The 23,382-nt window shown below is 33.9% G+C and overlaps 1 protein-coding gene across 5 annotated transcripts in view; it reads left to right on the top strand.

The window, feature by feature from the left end:
• Positions 1–3,123: 3,123 nt before the first annotated feature.
• MS3_00009324 (uncharacterized protein) overlaps positions 3,124–23,382 on the top strand; it is a 60,244-nt gene continuing 39,985 nt past the window's right edge. For 3 of the 5 annotated variants that reach the window (XM_051217676.1, XM_051217677.1, XM_051217675.1), the window contains exon 1: positions 3,124–3,669. In XM_051217676.1, the coding sequence (XP_051065102.1) occupies positions 3,599–3,669 (71 nt within the window). In that variant the 5' untranslated portion in view covers positions 3,124–3,598. Of the gene's footprint in view, positions 3,670–22,586; positions 22,856–23,382 lie in introns of those variants that run through there. The other 2 variants (XM_051217678.1, XM_035729592.2) reach the window with 1 other exon arrangement.

Below are 23,382 nucleotides of genomic sequence, written 5' to 3'. Positions count from 1 at the left end.
AGTTCAATGCATAGTAACTAATTCATGAATATATATGGATCAATTGTTGATGGAATGTCGTTTTCTTAATGAGTATAACATATTTTATCATCTCTCTATCTATATATAATAAGATATATGATTTCATTAAGAAGTAGACATCTGTTATCTAATTGTGTAAAAATCTTAGAAAAATTGAATTATTACATAGGTAATATCGTATGTTTCAAATCATAATCAACATTCTTCAATGTGTAGGTTGAATGAAAAATGATTTCTTCTTTTGTTTTTGTTTTTTTTTTGTTTTGTTTCTATGGTTTGAATGTAGTAGAATATGTTATTATTATTATTATTATTGAAGACTATCAAGATAGTATAAGAAACCTGTTCAGTGTTCTAGGTCCTCATCAATTTACTCTTTAAAGATGAAGATAGAGTTTTAGGAATGAATCAAAAACAATGATGAAATTTTTAAACAAAGATAGATAGTAGCTAGTAGTGGAAGCTAGTTTGATTCATGTTTCATCCTATATGGGATGAATCAGCTAGATGTACCTGAATCCTAGAGTTGATGTTAACTGTGAGACTTTAATCCATTACTATTCGCTTCAAATGTCTTCACGTCATTCATTTATTAAACATCAACTCTGAGATGCAGGTACATATAGCTGATGAGGCCTAAATAGAACGAAACATGCTTCAAACTGGAATCCATCGCTAGCCACTATCCATCTTTGTTTAAAATAAAGCTTGTGACTTAAGGTAATATCGAGACAATCGTATAGGATACACATATGCCAACATGAGACTGATCGATCGTAGTTGTAAATAGTAATGGGAAGATAAAAGTAAAACAACATCAAGTGAATTTAAATGATGAAATTTATTATAGACAGAGGTTCATCATGATCGAAATTCAATAATTGGTAAGTAGAATCAAACTGAAAGATAAATCAACACTGGATAAACGTGTATAGCATAGTCTAGATGTTTTAATATATCAAATTGAAAGATAATAAGTTTGAGTCTAAATGTGAAAACCGATACTTGAAACAAACCATTCCCAGCTAACTAGTACAAAACCGAATTAAACGAGCATCTAAGATCTCAATGTGAGAGACTGTTACTAATAAATTGGGAACATCTTAAGATTTGTAAACCGTATAATAATACCAGAAGGGGTTTTGTGGATATCATAGTAATTTTTCATAAGTGAATTGATGAGTCAATTGAAACTAGACCACGTTGGAGATCCTGGAAGCTTTAAACGGCCGTTCCGTCCTATTATAGGACTCCTCAGAAGTGCGCATCCACGATCCCTTCTGGCAAGATTCGAACCCAGGACCCATTGATCCGGTTAAGTTGTCTATAGGTTAAGCGTTCGCTCACGAGACCGATAGGTCATGAGTTCGTATAATGATAACCTACAGATCAAATGAAAACTTATAATAAAAGAAATATGGATATACATACAATATAGTTACTTAATAATGATACAATAAGTACATACATAATAATAGTCCACTAATAGTTCCTAGCTGTTACCATTCACCTATTCTTCGTCCGGGTACAACACATCAATCAAGCTGAATTGCGACCACAAGCTCAATGGCCTAGTGATTAAGCGCTCGCGCGCGAGACTGATAGGACCTGGGTTAGAATCTCGTGGGGCGGGATCGTAGATGCGCACTGTTGAGAAGCCTCATACTAGGGCGAAACGGCCGTCCAGGTTTCCAACGGTGGTCTAACATCAATCGGTTCATGATCTCAATCAAAAAGAATTCATAACGCACGATTTGTACTGTTTACCATTCATAAACTGGTTTTATCTACATTTCAGAGTGAAAGTTCAATCCAGAGTTCAAATTCAGTATTGTTTGTTTCAAAACTCATTGTATTATCTCATAGTCCTAGATCTCACTTCGAACTACACCCCATTTATTTAATATCAACTGATGTTATTATAACTATGTCGAAGTACACATGCCAATCACAACTGATCAAATCTCAGTCAAAAATATCAATGATGAAATCATCAATAATTCATTTTTTATATCATCAATTAACAATATCAATTATCATTGTCTTACTCTAATGCTTTTAATTTCTCCTTTCTGAACAGTTTCAACGAGGTCTGCCAAGAATAACTTTGTTAAATACTATGTGAATCATCTGTTTTAGAAATATATAAACGAAAAAATGATCGAAATGTGTCTTTTGCCAGATTGATTCTACCGCGATACTATAAGAACCAATCAGATTTAGGACAACCGATCTTTGATTTTGGCACGAAATTCATTCACTCATTTGATTAATTAGAGTTTTGGCATTTTACCTGATGTCAGTTCGTGATATAAACACTAAATCTAATTTCTAACCAAAAGTGGAATCCAGTTTGACGCATGTTTCGTCCTATTCCGGACTCGTCAGCTAGATGTGCCTGCATGTCAGAGTTAATGTTCACTCTGGGACTCGAACCCAGCAATGTTTGCTTCAAACTCCACCACGTCATCCATTTAACTACTGAGTCCTGAAGTACACATCAACGCTGTTGACTGACTAAATGATTGACTAAATGGATGCCGGCTCAGTGTTCCAGTAGGTTAAACGTTCACGCGCGAGACCGAAGGCTCTTTGTTCGAATCTCGCGAGCGGGATCATGGATGCGCACTACTGAGGAGCCCCACAATAGGACGAAACGGCCGTCCAGTGCTTCCAGGTTTCCAATGGTGGTCTAACATCAATCGACTCATGATCTCAACCAAAATGAAAGAATCTTTTTTCTTTCAGAGATATTTATATCTTAATTCATAAATTGATTTTCACACAGTTTCCCGTATATTCCGTATACAAACACATACACACACAGAGCGAGGGAGAGAGAGAGAGAGAAACATTCACTGAGTAGCACCATCATTAAAACTACATTATCGATTCATAAAAGAAAATATTTTTCTTTCTCTCTCTCTCTCTCTCTCGCTTGCACTATTTAATCTCTGTGCCATATTTTTTATCCAATTATAATAAATGAAAATATCTCATTAATTCAATTGACCAATCATAATTCAAATCATATGACCTTAATCATTCCATTAAGATTAATGTAATATAATTGTGAAAATGCCAAAATCATAATGACAATTAAATGTTCCGATAATTGAATCCAGCAACAATAATAACACACAGATGAGAATACACATGCACACTCTCATAGATACGTACGCACGCACACACACACACACACGCACAAATGTATTTGTACACCTACGCATTTTTTTTCAAAAATGCAATAATTATACTACTTAATTAAATGAATAATAAATGACAAAAAGAAAAAGTAAAAAAAAAAGAAAACAAAAACAAAATAAAAATGAATAAAATAGAAATTCTTTTACTGTAAATAAGAATTCATACATTTATAATTGGATAAACTCTTGATAATATTGAACTCAAATTATAGTTTGGCTTTAAGATTTGCATTTATCAAAGAAACGTGTAGCTTTATACATCTATATATAAAGAGAAAGAGAAGGATATACTGATACCGATTTATAATACGTCAAAGTGATACAAAAAGTCAAATTGTTTACAGTTCCTTATACATTTACAATAAATTATCATGTCTATTTCATATGTTGATGATATATCTGATGGTCAAGGGATATTTATCTTTGTCAAAATACTTAGAAGGTAAGATTATTCAAATGGATAGATAATTTCATATTATGATTTCGTTGTTTTCTTTTTGTTTTTTGTTGTTGTTGTTATGGTTGAAAGTAAGATTCTGAGTTCAAGTTTCACAAGGCGATATGGTGGGTGTGAACTATTGAGGAGTCTCATAATAGGATGAAATGACTATCTAGTGCTTTCAGGTTTTTCATGTTGGTCTAGCTTCAATTGACTCAGGAATTCAACTTTAGAATTACTTAAATCTCCACAAAACCCCTTTTGATAATAATCATCGTATACTCACTAGTGACTGGTTTCAAGAGGTATTTCTCGGAGTTCTACTGAGAAGCAGTGCTCAGTGGAGTTCAATCGGGTCTGTTGTGAGATAGTAACTCACTGATGACAATGGTGGATGTGTTTCTCAAATTCGTGGATTAGTTGAAGTTAGACATTAACAAGGTTGGATACCAGCTCAGTGGTGTAGAGGTTGAGCGTTCACGCGTGAGACTGATCGTTCCTGGGTTCTAATCCCGCAAGGCGGGATCGTGAATGCACACTGCCGAGGAGTCCGAAAATAGGACGAAACGGTCGTTCAGTCCTTCCAGGTTTTCCACGATGGTATAAATTCAATTTGCTCATGAATCCAATTGTTAAATGTATTTTAGTAGAAAAGTATAGAATCACTTAGTAAAATATAAGAACTATACATTGAAGAGTTCATTTATAAATCTCCATCATTTGTTCATCACATTCTGTATGATTCTTTCAAGTTATCATTCTTATCTATTTTCATTTCTATTTTACTTTTTAACCTTCTACTGTTAAGATTTTCATTTTCGATTAGTGTTACATACTACTTATATTTGTTGACATATGTAAAATATACACCACACTGTGATAATGGTCTCGACAGTTATATTTACTTTAGATTAATTCCAGCAATTCATGTTCTTTTAATGATCCCAGTTTTAGTTGTTGTTGTTTTTTTTCAATTTCTAGTTAGTTAAGTATGTAGAAGAAGAAATGTTTACTCTTTTGTTTTCTATTACAAAGTTACCTAGAAACATCATTCGTTATCGATAAACTTTGAAGAACCTTCTTCAATGGAATGATTATAAGAATCGGTAATTAGATCTTATACTTCATTTGAGATCATCTCTAGTTACTTAACTTCATCAATTCATAGACATATGATAATGTTGTATAGATTTCTAACTATCTCATAAGACCTACATAGTGATATAAATAGTTCTAATCAATAAGAAGTAAATAAATCCAGTAACTAAATGAATCACTACTTTATTATTGAACACCTTGTTACCATATCGAAACTAAAATCAATAATTGATAATGATTTGAATGAATGCAATGCTAATCATATGATTAAATATTTTACTTATATTGATTAATTTGGATTTCTGTATTAAGTATCAAGTTACAATCAGTGTGTGAGTGAGTGAGTGAGTGAGTGAGTGAGTGAGTGAGTGAACGAGTGAGTGAGTGAGTGAGTGAGTGAGTGAGTGAGTGAGAGATAGAGATTTGTAGAAAATGCAATATAATCAATATTATTGAATATGATACTGAGTGAATAATGTCAAGATTTCCAGATCATCATTAATTCAATTAACTGATGACCTATTCATATTGTGTTAGATATATCTATCTTGATAATGATTTTAATAGTTGAATTTATGAATTGACCATCATTGAAAATCTGGAAGCACTGAACGGCTGTTTTGTTTTACTAGGGAACTCTTCAGCAGTGAGCATCCACGATCTCTCATTAAAAGAACTTAAACACGTGCTTAACATCTAGACCATTGAGCTGACTGGTATCCAACAGTTTAAATATCTAACTAGAATCTAATTATAAACTCCCTTTCTAATAATTATGATCTTGTAGTTACTAGTGACTGGTTTCCTGCAGTTCTAGAGAGAAGCTCTGATCAATGGAATCCAACCCGTGTTGGGTAGAGATACTTATCTACCTTAGAAAATGGTGAGTGGTTGAAAAAGATCATGAATTGATTGATATTAGATATTAACAATATTGGATGCTGGTTAAGCGTTTATACGCTTTCACACGAAAGTCCCGGGTTTGAGTCCGTTTAGTGTGGGATCATGGATATGCACTGTTGAGGAATCCCATACTAAGACGAAACGACCATCCAGTACTTTCAACTTTTCCATAGCAGTGTAACTTAAATTGACTCATAAAATTCAACTATTTAAATCATAACGATCCCCACAAACCCCTATTCTAATATCTTGATAGTATCTTGAAATCTAATTTGTTTTACTTATCATTATTGAGTTATTTGAGTCTTAGTTGTTGAATTCAAATTGTTTCATTAGATTATCTTAACAGACACCATACCATTTTATTTCTGTAAAAAGACCAAAAAGAGAAGATATTTGTCATTAGTTAACAGAATTCATTCATTATCCTGGTTACACTAGATCAAATAACAATGTGATAAAGGATCAGTATGATTTATTTGTATTCATTAAGAAAAAATGAGACTTATTTTTGTCAAAAGAAGTTTTGTGGAGATCTTAGAAATCTCACTGGTTGAAATCATGAGTCAATTGGCGCAACTTCGTGGATTGGTTGAAGTTAGATATTAACACCGTTGAATGCCGGCCAGCTCAGTGGTCGACAGGTTAAGTGCACACGCGCGAAACCAGTAGGTCCTGGATTTGAATCTCGCAGGGGGCGAGGTCGTGGATGCACACTGCTGAGGAGTCCCATACTAGGACGAAACGGCCGTCCAGTGCTTCCAGGTTTCTCATGGTGGTCTAGCTTCAATGGACTCATGATTTCGACTTATTTTTTGTGTTTTCAAAGCAATTAGTTCCTTTGATAAATTTCGATAATGTAAAAAGAAGACGAAGATGATCAGAACTATGTAATGATACATTTCGAACAATCTGATCACATAAATACTATCAAGTGACCCAATAAGAAAGTCCATGGTATAATGAAACCTACTGTAGTCTTGGTAGAAAAAAAGCCTGTCTACATCACTTTACCATTCAGAGGTGATTCAAATAGCCTTTTATTGAAACAAAGACTTAAATCAATCAGTTATCAATAAAACGTATTGCGTAGCAAAGGTCATTATCAAAGAAAGAACAAGGTGAATGCTTCATCCAAAATCTAAAAGGTATGAAAACGATTATGTCACATCCCACTGTGTTTATCAATTTTAATGTGTGTGGTCACATATACATAGGGTGGAGCAATCGTGATCTCAAAATTAGAGTGTGTGAATATGTACCTAAATGGTTGCAGAAACAGATACAATCAAGTGACCCAATAAGAGCAGAGGATAAACATCCATCATGCTCTATTGCTAAACATATAATTGAAACATCTCATAAGATTGATCTTAACTAGGCTTTTGTGGTGTTGTATAAAAGTGTAAAAAGGCGTATACTAAGGTTTATTGAAGCCTTAGCCATACGAAAATTCAAACCCTTTTTTGTATTTATATTTACTCTATCAGTGTGTGTGTGTATTCAATCGATTGTTTATGAATACTCTTACTTATTAAAACACATAAATCTTGGTACAAGGAGACACCAATTAGATATGCGTCATATAAATCGTTCGATTTGTGTGAGAGGTGAGATACTGTTCGAGTGCTCAAACCGAAGCGGGTGGTTTTCTTAGGGGGCCACATCCGGAGCTTTTGACCTGAAGGTCTGATCCATAAGGCAATGGAGCGACGTAAGCAGATGCCGTTACATGATAACCGATGATCAATAATTAGTTCATACGTCATTTGTTACTTCAGGATCCTGGAGCTCATATACATCATTGATTTGGAATGAGGGTCTTCCAACTGCCCTAGATAGAACTTCCGTGTCTACCAACCCTGTTGAAGCACCGAACATTTACTTTTCGTCCTCCCGATTTCGTAACCCATACACCCGTTGCGAGAATGCGATGAGTAGGAAATCCCTGGCAATGATTGTATGCACGTGGCCATGTGAGATCCATTCAAGAGGGAGAAGTGACTCTCCCTACTCTCGGATATACCAGGGCATTTAGGGGTTATAGCTCAGTTGGTAGAGCGGAGGACTGTAGATTGGTGCAGTTTAAGAATACAATAAAAATCTAATGATTATATATCTCTCTACTCTAGGTATCTAGAACCAAAAATATAGTTAAAAAATTGTTTCGTCCCACTTTTTAAAAGCTTCAACAGTTGTGATTCACTACTAAAACTTTATTTAAATAAACAATTATTAAGTAGTGTAATGATCATTCAACTGCTATTAGACTTCAACTTTTGATTGAAATTATTATCAGTATAGGGTTTTGAAGATGATTAAGTTTTTGATTGAGATTATAAACCGATTCATGTTAAATCACCATTGAAAATGTGGACGACCGTTTCGTCTTATTGTGGAACTCCTCAACAATGCGCATCTATGATCCTACGATCATTGAATCCCGTGAGCAGGATCGTAAAATTAATTTTTGTAAAACTTACTTTTAATAAACCATCTAATAAATGACCGATTGGTTAACTATAACCATTAGAATTAATTCATATACAGATGAGACAGTATTTTTATTGATAATACTACATGTGAATTACATTAAAGTCTAAAGTTGACTAACGTTGTAAAATACAGACTATAATTTATTCCATCTGTTTGATTGAATCAATTTGTATACACTACGTTACATGACTTTTCATAGACCATTAGAAGACATTATAAGCAATGGAATGCTTATGAATTAAGGCAATATCGAAGCAATCCGCATTAGATACACATATGTCAATCAGAGACTGATCAATTGCAATCCTAAACAACAATGGAGATGTAGTGAACAGAACACCAGTGGGGACAATCGAATCATATTTAGCACAAAATTACAAAGTTACTTGGTAAAATAGAAGAATCATACTATAATACATAATTTGCAAAATGTTCAATAATTGTCTCGAACTTCGTTGTTCTTTCATTTCCATACTAATTGTTCTTTATTCCCATTCTTCCTTTCTTGATCTTCCCCATCTGCTGCTGATCGCGTCAATATAAGTAGTATGCACCACAGAGAGAGTAATTGCATAACCTATTCAGGCATGTTTATAAAAAGATTATAACCTTTAACTGTACAAGGTACGAAAAAGTACAAATGGAGACATCATAGTTACTGGCAATATTCATTGAAAAGAATGAACACTATTCACATATTGATTCGTAAACTGTGAACTAGTGATCATTCAATATTGATCATCCATGTATAAGTGATCTGTTAATATAGTTTAATTAAATCACTACAACACAACAATTCACCCTGATTACAATCCGATCATATTCATCGATTCACAACAAAGTTGTAACTACAACAACCATAACAAAAAGAAAAGAGAAAAAAGCAAAAAAATTAGTTTGATTAGCTAATAAAACAGATGTCTTCTTATGTATGGTTTAATTATTTTATTTTCTCGGGCTCAATTTCATAGATTAGTTGAACTTACATGTTAACACCGTTGGATGTCGATCAATTCAGTGGTCTAGAGAATAGGCGTTCACACGTGAGACTAATAGGTCCTAGATTCGAATCTCACGAATCGTTATCGTGTATGCTCACTGCTGACGAGTACCATACTGCCACGAAACGGTTGTCGTCAAAATCACTACAACACAACAATTCACCCTGATTACAATCCAATCATATTCATTGATTTACACTAAAGTTGCAACCACAACAACAGAAAGAAAAGAGAAAAATAGCAAAGAAAGTTAGTTTGATTAGCTAATAAAACAGATGACCTGTTATGTATGGTTTAATTATTTTATTTTCTCGGGCTCAATTTCATCGATTAGTTGAAGTTATATATTAACACTTTTGGATGCCGATCAACTCAATGCTCTAGAGATTAAGCGTTCATACGTGAAATTGATAAGTGCTGACTTCGAACTCCACGACGCCAGATGGTGAATGCGCACTGCTGAGAAGTCTTACACTGCTAATTTGATTATAGAGTTTTCATTGTTGTTGTTGTTGTTGTTTTTTATAAACAACATAACCATCATGAAATGATCTCTATCAAATGCATCAAACTTTATATACATTGAGAATTATCCAAATGTGAATATCAATAAAATTGATACTTACCCTTCTTTTGTTAAGGATGGCAACAAAATCAATGGAGAAAGAATAATACACTAAAATATTAAGAAATTCTTATTATCTACTTTATTCTGTTATTTAGATAAAAGAAAAAATAATAAAAAAAAACATTTTTTTGTAGTGTTGGTTACTATGGTAAACCTATCCGTATCATTATTGTCTAATCTAATTGACATCAAATAAGTAACTGAAGAAAAAAAGAAGAATATTAACACTATTGGATGTCAGTTCAATGGTCCAGTCGGTTAAGTGTTCGCGCACGAGACTGAACGCTTTAAGTCCGAACCCTGCGAGCAGGATCATGGATGCACACTACTGACGAATCCCATAATAGGACGAAACAGCCATCCAGTGTTTCCAAATTTTCAATAATAGTCTAACATCAATCGTTTTATGATCTCAATCAATAATAATGAATAAATTAGCTTGTCCAGAAGCTAGAATAACTTATATAAGAGTTGAACAATTGTAAAAACGATACTATAAATTAATTGAATTCATTCAATTTATTAAATAGAAAAAAATCAATATCCAATTAAATAAGGTTAATTATTTATTTGAAATTAATTAGAAAAGATAAAAGGTAGAATACTTTATGTTATTGATTACCGATCAATTATCCAATTCATTATCATTATCATGAATAAGGATCTAATATAAATGTGATCGTTCATTGAAGTTAGATCATTATGGAATATCTAGAAGTATTAGATGATCATCATTTTGTTCTAATATAGAACTTCTCAATAATGTATATTCACAATCCTGTCTTGTAAGATTCGAACATAAGACTTATCAGTTTTGTGTGTGCGTGTGTGTGTGTGTGTGTGTGTAAACGCTAAACCCTATAGACTACTAAGCTGGTTGGTATCCAATATGTTTTAATGTTTAACTTTAAGTAATCCATGAAATCGTTCATTAAGTTACTAACTCACAATAGACCCGATTGAATTCCATTTAGTTAATTAATTCTAATTGATTTCTAATTATTCATTAAAGAAAAAACTGATAACATGATTCAATCTATTTGAATGTTCATTTAATTAAAAGTTAAACGATATGCATTTTGATAGAATAATATAAAAGGTACGATAAAATGGATCATATCACTTCTTGTTAGGAAGTTATACTCGGAGCCTTCAACCGAAAGATCCATAAAGCAATAGAGCAACATCAGGTAATGCAGTTCCATGGTAGCCGATAACTAATAATCGGTTCATACACCATTCGTTCCTTTAAAATCCTGAAGCTCATATGCACGATTGGTTTAGAATGAGAGTTTTCCAACTCCTGCAGGTTGGCCTTATATGTTCACTGACCCGATTAAAATGCCAGACTTTCAGTTTCCATCCTCTTAACTTTGTAAACAACACTCCTGGCATGAGAAGGCATTGAGTAGGACTTCCCTAACAGTGACTATATACACATGGTCATGTGAGAGAATTTGGAGAGAGAGAGAGAGAGAGAGAAAGAGCGGACTCTTCCGACTCTCAGCCGTACCAAGGCATTTGGGGCATATCTTCCCTTAATTGTCGTTTATATACTTCATGATTCTTTCAATTCTCTTGTTATCAAAATGATTTTCTGACTTCTTTTCTGTTTACTTCAATTGATACTTTTCAGTCTTCTGCATGTATGCATTCCCTTTTCAATGAGTGTTATATACTACTGATATCTGTCAACATAAGTAACATACATCATGATAGTATTATATACGTTTTCATGAATGCTCAAGAACTTATTATCTTCAAGATAGTTTACTCAAAGTTATATAATGATTATGTAATCGGTTACATTCAGTAATCTAATTGAATTGAGTAAGAAAACGAATTATAAGACATACATTGAATATTCATTATGTATAAAGAGATTATTCTTATTGATAATGTAAATAAATAAGTAATAATGTTAAGGAAGGTGTGGTGTGTATTACTGATATCGACAAATATAAGTAGTATATATATCATCAATCGATAGTGAAATGCCTGATGGTAGAACGTTAAGAAAATCGAAGACAAAGAGAATGATTAGTATGGAAACGAAGCAACAACACTATCACCGTTGGATGCCGGCTCAGCAGTCCAGTAGGTCAAGCGTTCGCGCGCGGGACCGAAGGCTCTGGATTCAAATCCCACGAGCGGGATTGTGGATGCTCACTGTTGAGGAGTCCCACAATAGGACGAAACTGCCGTCCAGTGCTGCCAGGTTTACAAAGGTGGTCTAACATCAATCGGTTCATGATCTCAATCAAAAACAAAGTCTGAGACAATTGATCAACATTTTATAAATGAAGTATATACTGTATTGATCTCAGATTTCACTAAGAGATTCTGTTATTATGTATTCAAATACAATTAGTTGTCTCCGCTTGTGTTTTCATCCACTACAATTGTTTTTAAACTCAAATGCATGAATCATACTGATACACAATGTTCATAAAATTGCAATGAATAATATCAAAACGAAATCTCTTACTGTTACTGTGATGTGTGCTACTTATATCGACAGTAGTAGTAGTATCAAACATTAATTAGAAGTGAAAAATCTAATAGCAAAATGCTAAGATAGAGTTGAATAAAATAGAATGGAATAAGAAAGGATTTATGAACTTGAGAGATCGTAGGGAATGTGAAGAACAAATGATAGAAATCTGTTAATGAAGTATTCATAGTAAGGTTCTTATATTTTACCAAGATAGTTTGTAGATTGATATTAAAATACATTCATCTGTTTTCGATCGAGATCATGAGTCAGTTAAAGCTAGACCACCATGAAAAGCCTGGAAGCACTGGACGGCCGCTTCGTCCGAGTACGGGACTCCTCAGCAGTGCACATCCACGATCCCACACCCCGCGAGATTTGAACCTAGGACCTATCAGTCTCGCGTCAGGCGCTTAAAAAACTAGACCACTGAACTGGCCGGCATCCAACAGTGTTAATGTCTAACCTCAACATTTATTTGTCCCCATCTGAGTTCTTGAACACGAATGATGTTAACTTACTGATCAACTTCTAGACTTTTATTAGTTTACAAGAAAGTGAATAGTGAACACATGAAAAAAAGGGTAATTAAACTCAGTGTACGGCATTTCAGATTACTGTTGTGAACTTGAACACAGGCATACATAAGAAAACAGAATCTCCTAGTAAAATCTAAGAGCCATACAGTAAATACTTGATTTGTAAAATATCAATCATTCATCTCATATTTTGGTGTTCCTTCGTTTTCACACTAATCATTCACTGTTCTCGTTCTCTTCTCCCCGATCTTCTTAACCCTCTGACACTAGACATTCTACTTTCAACTGATGATATATACTACTTATATAAGTCGACATTAGTAGCACATACCACACTCTCACATTTATCATTTCAGAAATCAAATATTAACAATCTGAATATGAAAAATGTTCTATTTGCAGAAATCTCAGAAGCACAATATTCAAATGAAGGATATTTAATGAATTGTCATTTATATTTAGCCGTAAATTTTGTCAAAATCTCGAACCAGTCAAGTCTCATAAACCATTAAAATATCTGATAGCATTTAAACATCTGTTTCATCTTAGTGTCAGACCTCTTATCAGTCCACATGCACAATTCACCACATTGAATCTAATTTTCATACGTATGGTTAACTTTAAGACTTTTAAGCCTGCTATAACTGTGATGCTGCAGATTAGAGGACAGCGAATTATCGATCGGACCAAAGACGCGAAAACACGCAAGAACGACCTGAGGCTCTGATTGGTCCCGCTTCCCTGTCTAGCCCAGCCAGTCGAGTTCAGAACGCAAGTCTCAGCCTCTGAGATATGAATCATTATATTTCAAACATACTCTGTTTATATACCAATCAAGCAGACCACATCGTACCACAAAATAGAAAACAACATTTGTACAATATTGACCAGTAGGAAAACGACACGTGAAATAAATAATGACCAATAAGAAAATAACACCATTTCAAGTTCAAGGATAGCGTTAAACTTAGCAGAATAATTTTTGGGATATTTTCCTGAATATCCCAACAAAACCGTAATCCAATTGTGTGCATGTCTAATTTTAATCACTCCACGATTGTAAGCTATTGAATTCAACCTCAGTGTGATTAAATGTTCGTGCACAAGAATGTAAGGCTTGTGCTCAATTTACGGATGTGAGATAGTGGATTAACGCTCCTATGGAACCCTAAACTAAGACGAAACAGCTTTTTATTGCTTTCCCATGGTTTTCTTGCTGTAATCGGTTCATAATCTCAACAAAATTCAACAATCTTCATAACCATCGTACTAATACTTATCTATAAATGTTTATAATCAGTCATGTTAGTATGATATCTCAGAATGTATTATTGCATGAATTCTTTTACAATCGCCTCATGTTTGTTCAAGTCTTGAAGAAAGAGAAAAATATATAGACCAAAGTTGTGGAACATCTTAAATTATTCAGTAATTCGATTCCTGATAAGTTGTAATAGCTTATGCAAAAGGCATACATTCACTCAAACAAATAGTGATTGAAAACAAAATCTAAAGTGTACAAATTTAAGGCGGTAAAAATACACTTTTGAAATGATGACAACCTAGAAGCTCCGGCAGGCGACTGATAACAGTGTTTCATCTATGTATTTGATCATTTTCGAATATTTTTATGGCTAAATACATCAACTAATTAGAAATGGTCATCATATTAAGTCACATAAAAGAGCGATAGCTAAAGATCCTCTTTGAAGAAGAGTCTATTACAGTTATATAATATACCCTTGTGGGCCAGGGTAATTTTACATTGGTTTTCAGGAGAACCAGACACCATCCGGACTTTCACGTAAAAACCCAAACAGTACAGCTCAACCCCGTTTAGCAAGGGAACCAGACACCGTACAGGCTTTAACGCTACAATCTGAATAGTACAGCTCAATCCTGTGGCGCAACCACACAGGTACCAAGCACCCTGGTGGACCATTCGCACCATTCATATACACACTCACATCACATGTATAGTTATTCCAATCAATGATCGCGTGAATCAATTATGCACAGCACGAACAGGCCAAAGGTGACCTATTCCCCTTACACGACAGTCAAACTCGTTAATGTTAGCAATGGCGGCATGCCTTACAATGTCCCAATGACAATGGCCCTTGGGAACACTGAAAAGCAACCACCAGTATGAATGAAATCGGTTAACCAGCAAACCAATTTTTGGCATGAACAGTCAGCAAAACTTACCAAAGCAATGCCGAACCGTCCACAATAACAATGGTGAACCTCTAGCCTCATATGAGACCTTCAGCTCTATATAGCCATATTGCTTATACATCAACTAATTAGAAATAGTCATCATATTAAGTCACATAAGAGAGCGATAGCTAAAGATCCTCTATGAAGAAGAGTCTATTACTATAGTATAATAGCTGTCTAGTGCTACTTGGTTTATAGTGATACCTTAAATGTTATGGATACAACAACAACAACAATTCAAATCAATCTCAATGAAAACCCTTCAACTAAACTGTTATAGTTAGCTCATTAGTGACCTACTTGAAGAGATTTCTAATGCTTTAGTGATGAATAATTGTGACTAGTATAGTTCAAAATTTGTTCAGAGTGAAAAAACCCCTCAGTGATAATATTGGATGATCTTCAATCTAGAAAACAAACTGACTAAATATGGAATTGTACTAGTATACATCAACCTAATGGTTTTAATGTTTAGGCTTTTACTATGAGTCCTATAGATCCTGAGTTCAATTCCTAGTAGGGTCAAGGACATTGTAATTATGAGGGCTCCATACTAGGGTGAAACTGATCATTTATTTTCAAAGGTTCCTTATGATATGACAATAATATATAATGAATACAACCTACAAAAGCTGTAATAGCTTAGATAGAATTCTCTCTGACTAATTACTTTACACATTGTCTTCATTATCTAATTATCACCCTTTGAGATTATAATAATTTTTATAAGGATATCTAAGGAACATTCTATGCATTCTGTACAAGATTTGATTTATTTCACATGTGGTGTATGCTACTTATATTGAAAGATATAATTAGTGTATAACATCGGTTAGAAGTAGAATATCTGTCCAAAAATATAGTTGAAAGGGATTAAACTAAGAAAAGAGATAAAGGATATAAACGACAACTGATAGAAGAAAATTGAATCCTTTTTTAACTTGACTACTAATTAATATTCAATAGTATTGTTATTCTATTTTGGTAAACTGTTTTTATGCATTTTTACAATTTAAATAAACAATTTCGCCGCTTTTTAAATAAGTTACCATGGTAGCTGTTGACAAGAGTTTCTTTTTTAAATTTAAATAGTGGAATATATATTGCTGAAAAGTAGTATAGTTAATTTGAAACTTATTTTTTACAAAGATTTTATTTCTCTCAATTCATAGAATTAGAAATTTCACAGATTGAAATCACGAGTTAATTGAAGCTAGACCACCATGAGAAACCTGGAAGCACTGGACGGCTGTTTCGTCCTAGTATGGGACTCCTCAGCTGATCGTTGGATGACGGTCCACTGGTCTGAAGGTTATTAGTGCGCACCGATAGATTCTGGGTTCGGATCTCGCGGGGTGCGGAATCGTGGATGCACACTGTTGAGGAAGACCCACACTAGAACGAAACGGTCGTCCAGTGCTCCCAGGTTTTCCATGGTGGTCTAGCTCCAATTGACTCATGATTTCAATCTGTGAAACTTTTAGTATCCCAAAAAGACCTGATAATAGAATTAGATTTCATTAAATGATTGAGTCATTCAGTAACTACCTTGTATACTAAATATCTAATGATTATTTATATAATAATGAAAAATCATTTTACATTAATTTGCGTTATTCTTCCAGTCTCTCACATTGTACGCCGATTCCATGTACCTAAATTAATAGTTGTCCTGGTTGTCAGAAAAGGGGCATCAGCCTCGTGACTACCGAAAGAACTCGGTTTTCGCCATAAAGTGTCATAACTCTTCCAAATGAAGATTTTCTGATTCCTAAGGTTGAGTTTACATGTTTTGAACTAAATTTTCTGTCTAGCCTAACTCTCCTCCTTTATCCGGGCATGGGTATGGCTGGGGCCTCAGAGGGACTCCAGGCGGAGTTAATCAAAAATGTAGTTTTTTACAAATTTAAAAATGAATGATGTCTAGTACGAGAAAAAAATGGACATTAATCGATCCGTTCAACATGAAGAGATAAGCAGGCTGTTTGTCACTTTATAATACTGAGGTTAATAGAATTACTATGAAGAAATCTTAAGAACATAACTTGGTCATCATAACTGATCAAATGAAATTGATCCTTGACCATTAAAACGTAACTACTTAACTTTGTTTACCTGATCAACAAATATCTGTTACTATGATCACGGAGTGTATAGTCCAACGTTAACGAATCTCATAAAAGTTGATTACTGAGTTCGAATTATATATATATAATTTTTATTTTAGATGAAGAAGTAGGATGTTCCATATGACTATCAACAATCCACACTCACGTAGTTGACTTTATTTCAGATAAACTTTGTGCTACTTATAAGTAGCATAAATTAAACTACTAAACTTCTCTGGTGAATGAAACACACTAGTCTATCAATATTGATGCACAACATTCTCACTTGACATTTTATTGACTAAATAGATCTTACAACGAAACTTCAACAATTTTCAGATGCATCCAACAGTACCCGCTAAATCTTTCATGTAATTTTTTATATTGAAAGTACATCTTATTTATTTGAATAGTCACTAGTTCATCATAAATGTCCATTAAACACATAAAATAATGATAACCCAAATTAAGAAAAAAAATCAACATAAACTATTGATCGTGATCAGAAACCGAAGGATGTTAGACCACTATTAGAAACCTAGAAACACTGAACTACCGTTTCCTCTTATTTTGGGACTCCTAAGCAATGCTCATCCAAGATTCCGCTCGTGGGACTCGAATCCAGGGCATTCAGTCTCACTTGTGAATGCTCAACACATTAGACCACTGAACTGACCGACATCTAATGGTGTTAATGTCCAACCTCAACCAATCCACGAAATCGCGCGACCGTCTTCCATTATACTGAGGTAGATACCTATCTCTACCCAACACAGATTAGCTCCACTGGTCATGCCTTCTCACTAGAACTCTAATGATCATTTTCCAATTAGTTACTATGCATAACAAGATAACTTGATCAACCTTTATTTGACCAACAACTAATCAGTACAAATCAATCAAATTCAAATTTTTTTTAAAAAAACAGCATCTATTAAATATTGATTTTATTGATTATCGAATATATTATTAAGGTCATTATCATTAAGTTATATTGATCGATTACATAATAATGAACTAATATGATTCATTAATCAATTTTTAAAAATATAAAATTGAAGATGAATGATGAAGTACACCTACCTAGCAACAAAAAAAAACAATTAGATACTTCGTTGATGACATCACACTCACACACACACACACACACAACCCCAGCAACAACAAAAGATGTTCTATATTTGTCATTCGTTTTAAACAATCTGGAAATTTTAATATTAATTACGTTGTCTTTTATAATTTGAATTATTGAACAATAACCACAGCAACAAAAACAATTGAAACATTGATCAGAAATAGTTATTCATTATTTGAATTAAACAGTAATAATAATCTATTAGTAACTAAGCAAAAATATAAATGGCACATAGAAAGTATCTATGAGACATGGATTAGTAACAATAATAGTAATTATAATTACGTCATTATTATAATCAATAATCAATAATATGTTATCATCTTATCTGGTTGATATATCTAATGGACAAGGTACATTAGTATTTTTAATTATTTTAAAAAAGTAAGTCATTGATTTTGGGCCACTTTCTTTTTGTTTGTTTGTTTGAATGAATTCGATTGTTCAATTGTTCAATATAAAGTAAATGTATATCGGTTTAAGTGAGTAGATTGTAACAGCATAAGAAAATACAAGAATAGTATAAGTAGTATTGGTAATGATTCTTTTATGTAATCCTTATTTAACTATATGGTATAGACGAATAGTAAATGAATTTGAGGAATCAATGTTACTCTTTGTCTTACCTCACATTCATTCAACCAGGATTCTGGAACATTCTTCTGAAAGATGAGCTTCTTAAAGCTTCCTTGAGTTAACTCGTGGATAGTCCTCACAAAATGATTTGAGGAATCGATGTTACTTCTTTCAATCCACACCAAATATCATTATGGATTGAGGTAGAAGGTAGATGATGACACGTTAAGGATGTCTCAATGAACTCGGTTGACAAAAATTAACCACCTCATCAATTTATTTGTCATATTTAGTTATTACTTTTTGTCTCACCTCACATTTATTCACTCAATGGTCCCAATAGTAAATGACTTGAGGGAACCAGATATGATTGTGTATTGAGATAGGAGATAAATGATGGCAAGTTAAGTATGTTTTAATTAACTAGGTTGATAAAAATTCACTATCTCATCAATCTATTTGTCATATTTAGTTAATACTCTTTATCTGATATCACAAACAGTATATATGACGTCTACGATTAACTATTAATAAACCACTTATATTATCTATTTTTAGGGACAGACTTTTGTAGATACCATTTAAAGCAGATTGAATTTTAAGGGAATATACTCCTGCTTTGAGAGTTAGTTTAACACCTCAACTACACTAATAGTGGTGTAAGCCAAGATCTCGTTAGACACCAATTCATCAGGGTTGTCCTGACATCCAAGATAAGTGAAGTGGTCGATTCGCTTACTTTACTCTCTATCATTAATCCAGCCGTGAAGTAATATTTTACATTTAGGGGGAATAAGTCACATACTAAACATCCTTGTGTTTTTTTTCTCGGGGTTATGCGAGGACTACGTTTTTTTCGGAGTCTTCACAGAATAGAACTATATCATCTACATATTCTAAGATGACATAATCCAATCTGGACACCGAACTCTATCATCTGTTTTCGGTAAAATACTCGTCCTTCCATTAGTTCTCTTTGTAAATTTGACGTGTAAACCCTATTTCGAAATGTTTTATTCCATTGCTAGTGTATTTTATAACTCAAGTACAGAAGCATTGTATAATATTTCCGATAGAGACATTTCAGCCAGACACACAAGTTAATCTTTCATGGGACAAAGTTAAAAGTGTTAAATAAGGCACATTCAGACACTAAAAAAGAATTAAAGATTTGTAGATTTTTCATTCTTAAGCATCATAATGGATTTCACTCTCACTTGAACTTTACATAACCTACGTAGTTGACTGGTAATTTAGATTACATTACTTCAACTACTGAATTGCACAAAAGTAGCCATATTCGAACCCTTAAAAAATGAGGAGAAGTCACAAGCGAAAGCATATTTCGTCGATTGATAGACATGAAAACTATTAAAAATCACCTCATTGGTTTACAGGTTAAGCTCTTATGATGACACCTAAAGTTTCTGGGCTCAATCCCAGTCAGTGTGTTGTATGTAGAAGTCTTAAACTAGGAAGGAAAAGCTATCCAGTCCTTTATGGTTTTCAACAGTTATCTACCTTGGTAGTGTCATCCTATTCATAACCTTCCCATTCTAATAAAACAGGCCATTTTTATTAGAAAATGAAGCTGAAAAAAAGAATAATTTGTGGAGCATTTTCATGAATTCAAATTTTCACCGGTATTTCTAGCCAGACATAGGTTTCAGCCATGGATTTACTGTTGATCAATTTACAATTGATTGATCATTGGATGGTGATCAATGTCATGTATGTCAGGTCCTTCTGAGTGCAAATCGAATTCTGTCGACCAAGTTGCAATGTCGCCACCACTCTAGTTGACTCGACATTGCGTGCACTATGTTGAGATACAATGTTGGTTGGAGGTATTCAACAGGGTTTCCCATTGCCTTAGGAGACAAAAAGAACACGTGCAATAATATGTTGTTTTATTTCAAACGTAAGATACTTAAGCTGAATTCAATAAAACCTGTCTCTTTAACGAAGCGTTTTCGTCAATATCAAAAATTAGAAGCCCAGTTTTACGACCTTGATCTATCGCCCCACTAGTCTATTCAGGAAGAGAGAGAGTTGTCTCGGTCTAGTTTACGGTCATGAAGTGATAGGTTATTTGAAACTCCTCATATGTGAGTCCGATTTTTGACTAAACGACATTGAGGGCAGAGAGAAGAACCCATTTCCCGACTGACTTATGACCGAATAGCCTAGCAGGCGTAAAGAATACGATTTAGCTAGAGCTGTTTCTCTCGATTATTCGTGATGTACGTGAATAAATATCTGACCAACAAACCACACCATACAAGAAATGAGAAGAATACCTTTAAGTTCAAATAAAGTCGTTAGAGTTGCAAAAATAGGATACAAAAGTCATGTTTTAATTACATCAATTTCATAGCAGACGATAATATGACAGTAATTTATACATTAAACAAAAGGTTATAATTTATAGAATAAGGTGGGCATAAAACTAAATGGTACAATGAAGCACCGAATAGATATGCTCCACAAAAATGATTCAATTCATGTGAAGGCTGGGTTACCGCCCGAGTGCCCAGAACGAAGTAGATGGTTTTCTTACGAGGCAACACTCGGAGCCTTGGACCTAAAGTTCTGATTCGCAAGGCGGTGGAGCAACGTAAAAAGATGCAGTCCCATTGTAGCCGATCACCAAGAATTGGTTCATACTCTATTTTTTCCTTCAAGAGCCTGGAACCCATGTACACCATTGGTTTGGAATTTGGGTTTTCCAAATCCCCTAGGTGAATCCTTCATATCCACTAGGTCGGTTAAAGCGTTGGACATTCGCTTCTCATCATCTCAATTTCGTAAACAACACCCCCGCCACGAGAAGGCAGTGAGTAGGACTTCCCTGTCAGAGGCTATTGTAGTGTCGGTTATTATGTTAAGCCCATATACCTTATTCTAGGTTTCAGACAGCCCATTCTATTCATTCTACTTGAGTCACATTCTGACGTTGTTATTTATTCGCTTATCAATCTTGACTGTTTTTATATGAACGCGTAGGTGTGTGTACATTTCTTATCCCATTACTCATCACATGTGTGTAACTTACTTTTATGTAACTATAAATATTGATTAACGCTTGGTTAAATGGGAGTTAGCTTACCAGCGATCTTCACTCTGCGTCGTTCCTCTTCTCCCTATTCCATTCTCGTTATATGACTTATTTAATTCCGTTACTGACTAACGCGATTTAAGTCGATGATTATATGCGAGGATAGGTGACATCTATATTCCAATAACAATCAATCATTACAATCTTCTTAGAGTCAGATCCACGGGCCACTACACTATATACGTGTGACCATTTGAAAGCATTTGAAGAGGTTAGAGTTGATTTTCTCCACCCTCGGTCGTACTACAGTATTTGAGGGCAATATTAATACTTTATAAATTTTGAATTCAATGAAACGATATCCTTCAATCATTAAACTTCTCTATTCCTTTCTTCATTAAACACACATTTTGTATCCATCCTAATAACAATGAATCAATCAAATTTCGTTCAATTCATTAAATATACATAAATAATCATACACAAATAAGATACAATACTCTTGAATAAGTAGGAACCTAGAAACATACACTAACACACACACACATATATATTCATAAAGACAAAGGTTATAATTTTTTGAACAAACAAACAAAAACAATAACATTCAACATGTCCCTCTTAGTACTAAAAAAAACTGAATAGACAATTTCATAATGAATAATTCATAAACAGTTGAATATATAAATTGTAATTTTATAAGATCACTTAGTTACATGATTATCAATAATAATCATAATCGAATAGAAATGTTAGATAGGAATTTAATAGTTTATTAAGTCGTAACAACAATTTCATCAACCAACCAACTACCCAACCACCCACCCAACAACTCACCCACACACATACATACATTCATATAATGCCAACTGCTTATGCAGATGAATTATCTGATGGGAGAGGTGCTTCTGTTTTGTTAAAAATTCTTAAAAAGTAAGTATAATCCCTTTGGTATTGTTTGGTTTGTATCTTCTCATTGGAGTCTAACACTGAAATTGATCAGTTTGTTATTGGCATATGTGCATACTGTGCGTATGCCTCGATATTACCCTAATTCATAAGCTATTTGTAAGCAGTGATGGATAGTGGCTAGCAGTGGAATCCAGGACGCACGTTTCATCCTACTATCAGGACTCAGTAGCTAAGTGGATAACGCGATGACGTTTGAAGCGGATGGTACTGAGTTCGAGTCCCAGAGTGGACATCAACTCTGAGATGCAGGTGCATCCAGCTGACGAATCCCTAATGAGACGAAACGAGCGTCCTGGATTCCACTGCTAGCCACTGTCCATCACTGCTTACAAAGTAAGTATAATTTGGAAATTTTACTTAATAGTTCCCCTTACAAAAAGTGTTAAAGGAACTAACTATTGTTCAATGTATTCATGGTTCTATTTATTTATTTATTTAAGAAAGTCTCAAGTGAAAGATTATGAGTGCTCATTACTCATGAGTCCCAT

The sequence above is a fragment of the Schistosoma haematobium genome, chromosome 5 (genome assembly GCF_000699445.3).
Source record: "Schistosoma haematobium chromosome 5, whole genome shotgun sequence".
Taxonomy (NCBI): domain Eukaryota; kingdom Metazoa; phylum Platyhelminthes; class Trematoda; order Strigeidida; family Schistosomatidae; genus Schistosoma; species Schistosoma haematobium.
Note: the sequence above shows the minus strand (reverse complement) of the source record. Positions and strands in the feature narration are given on the sequence as shown.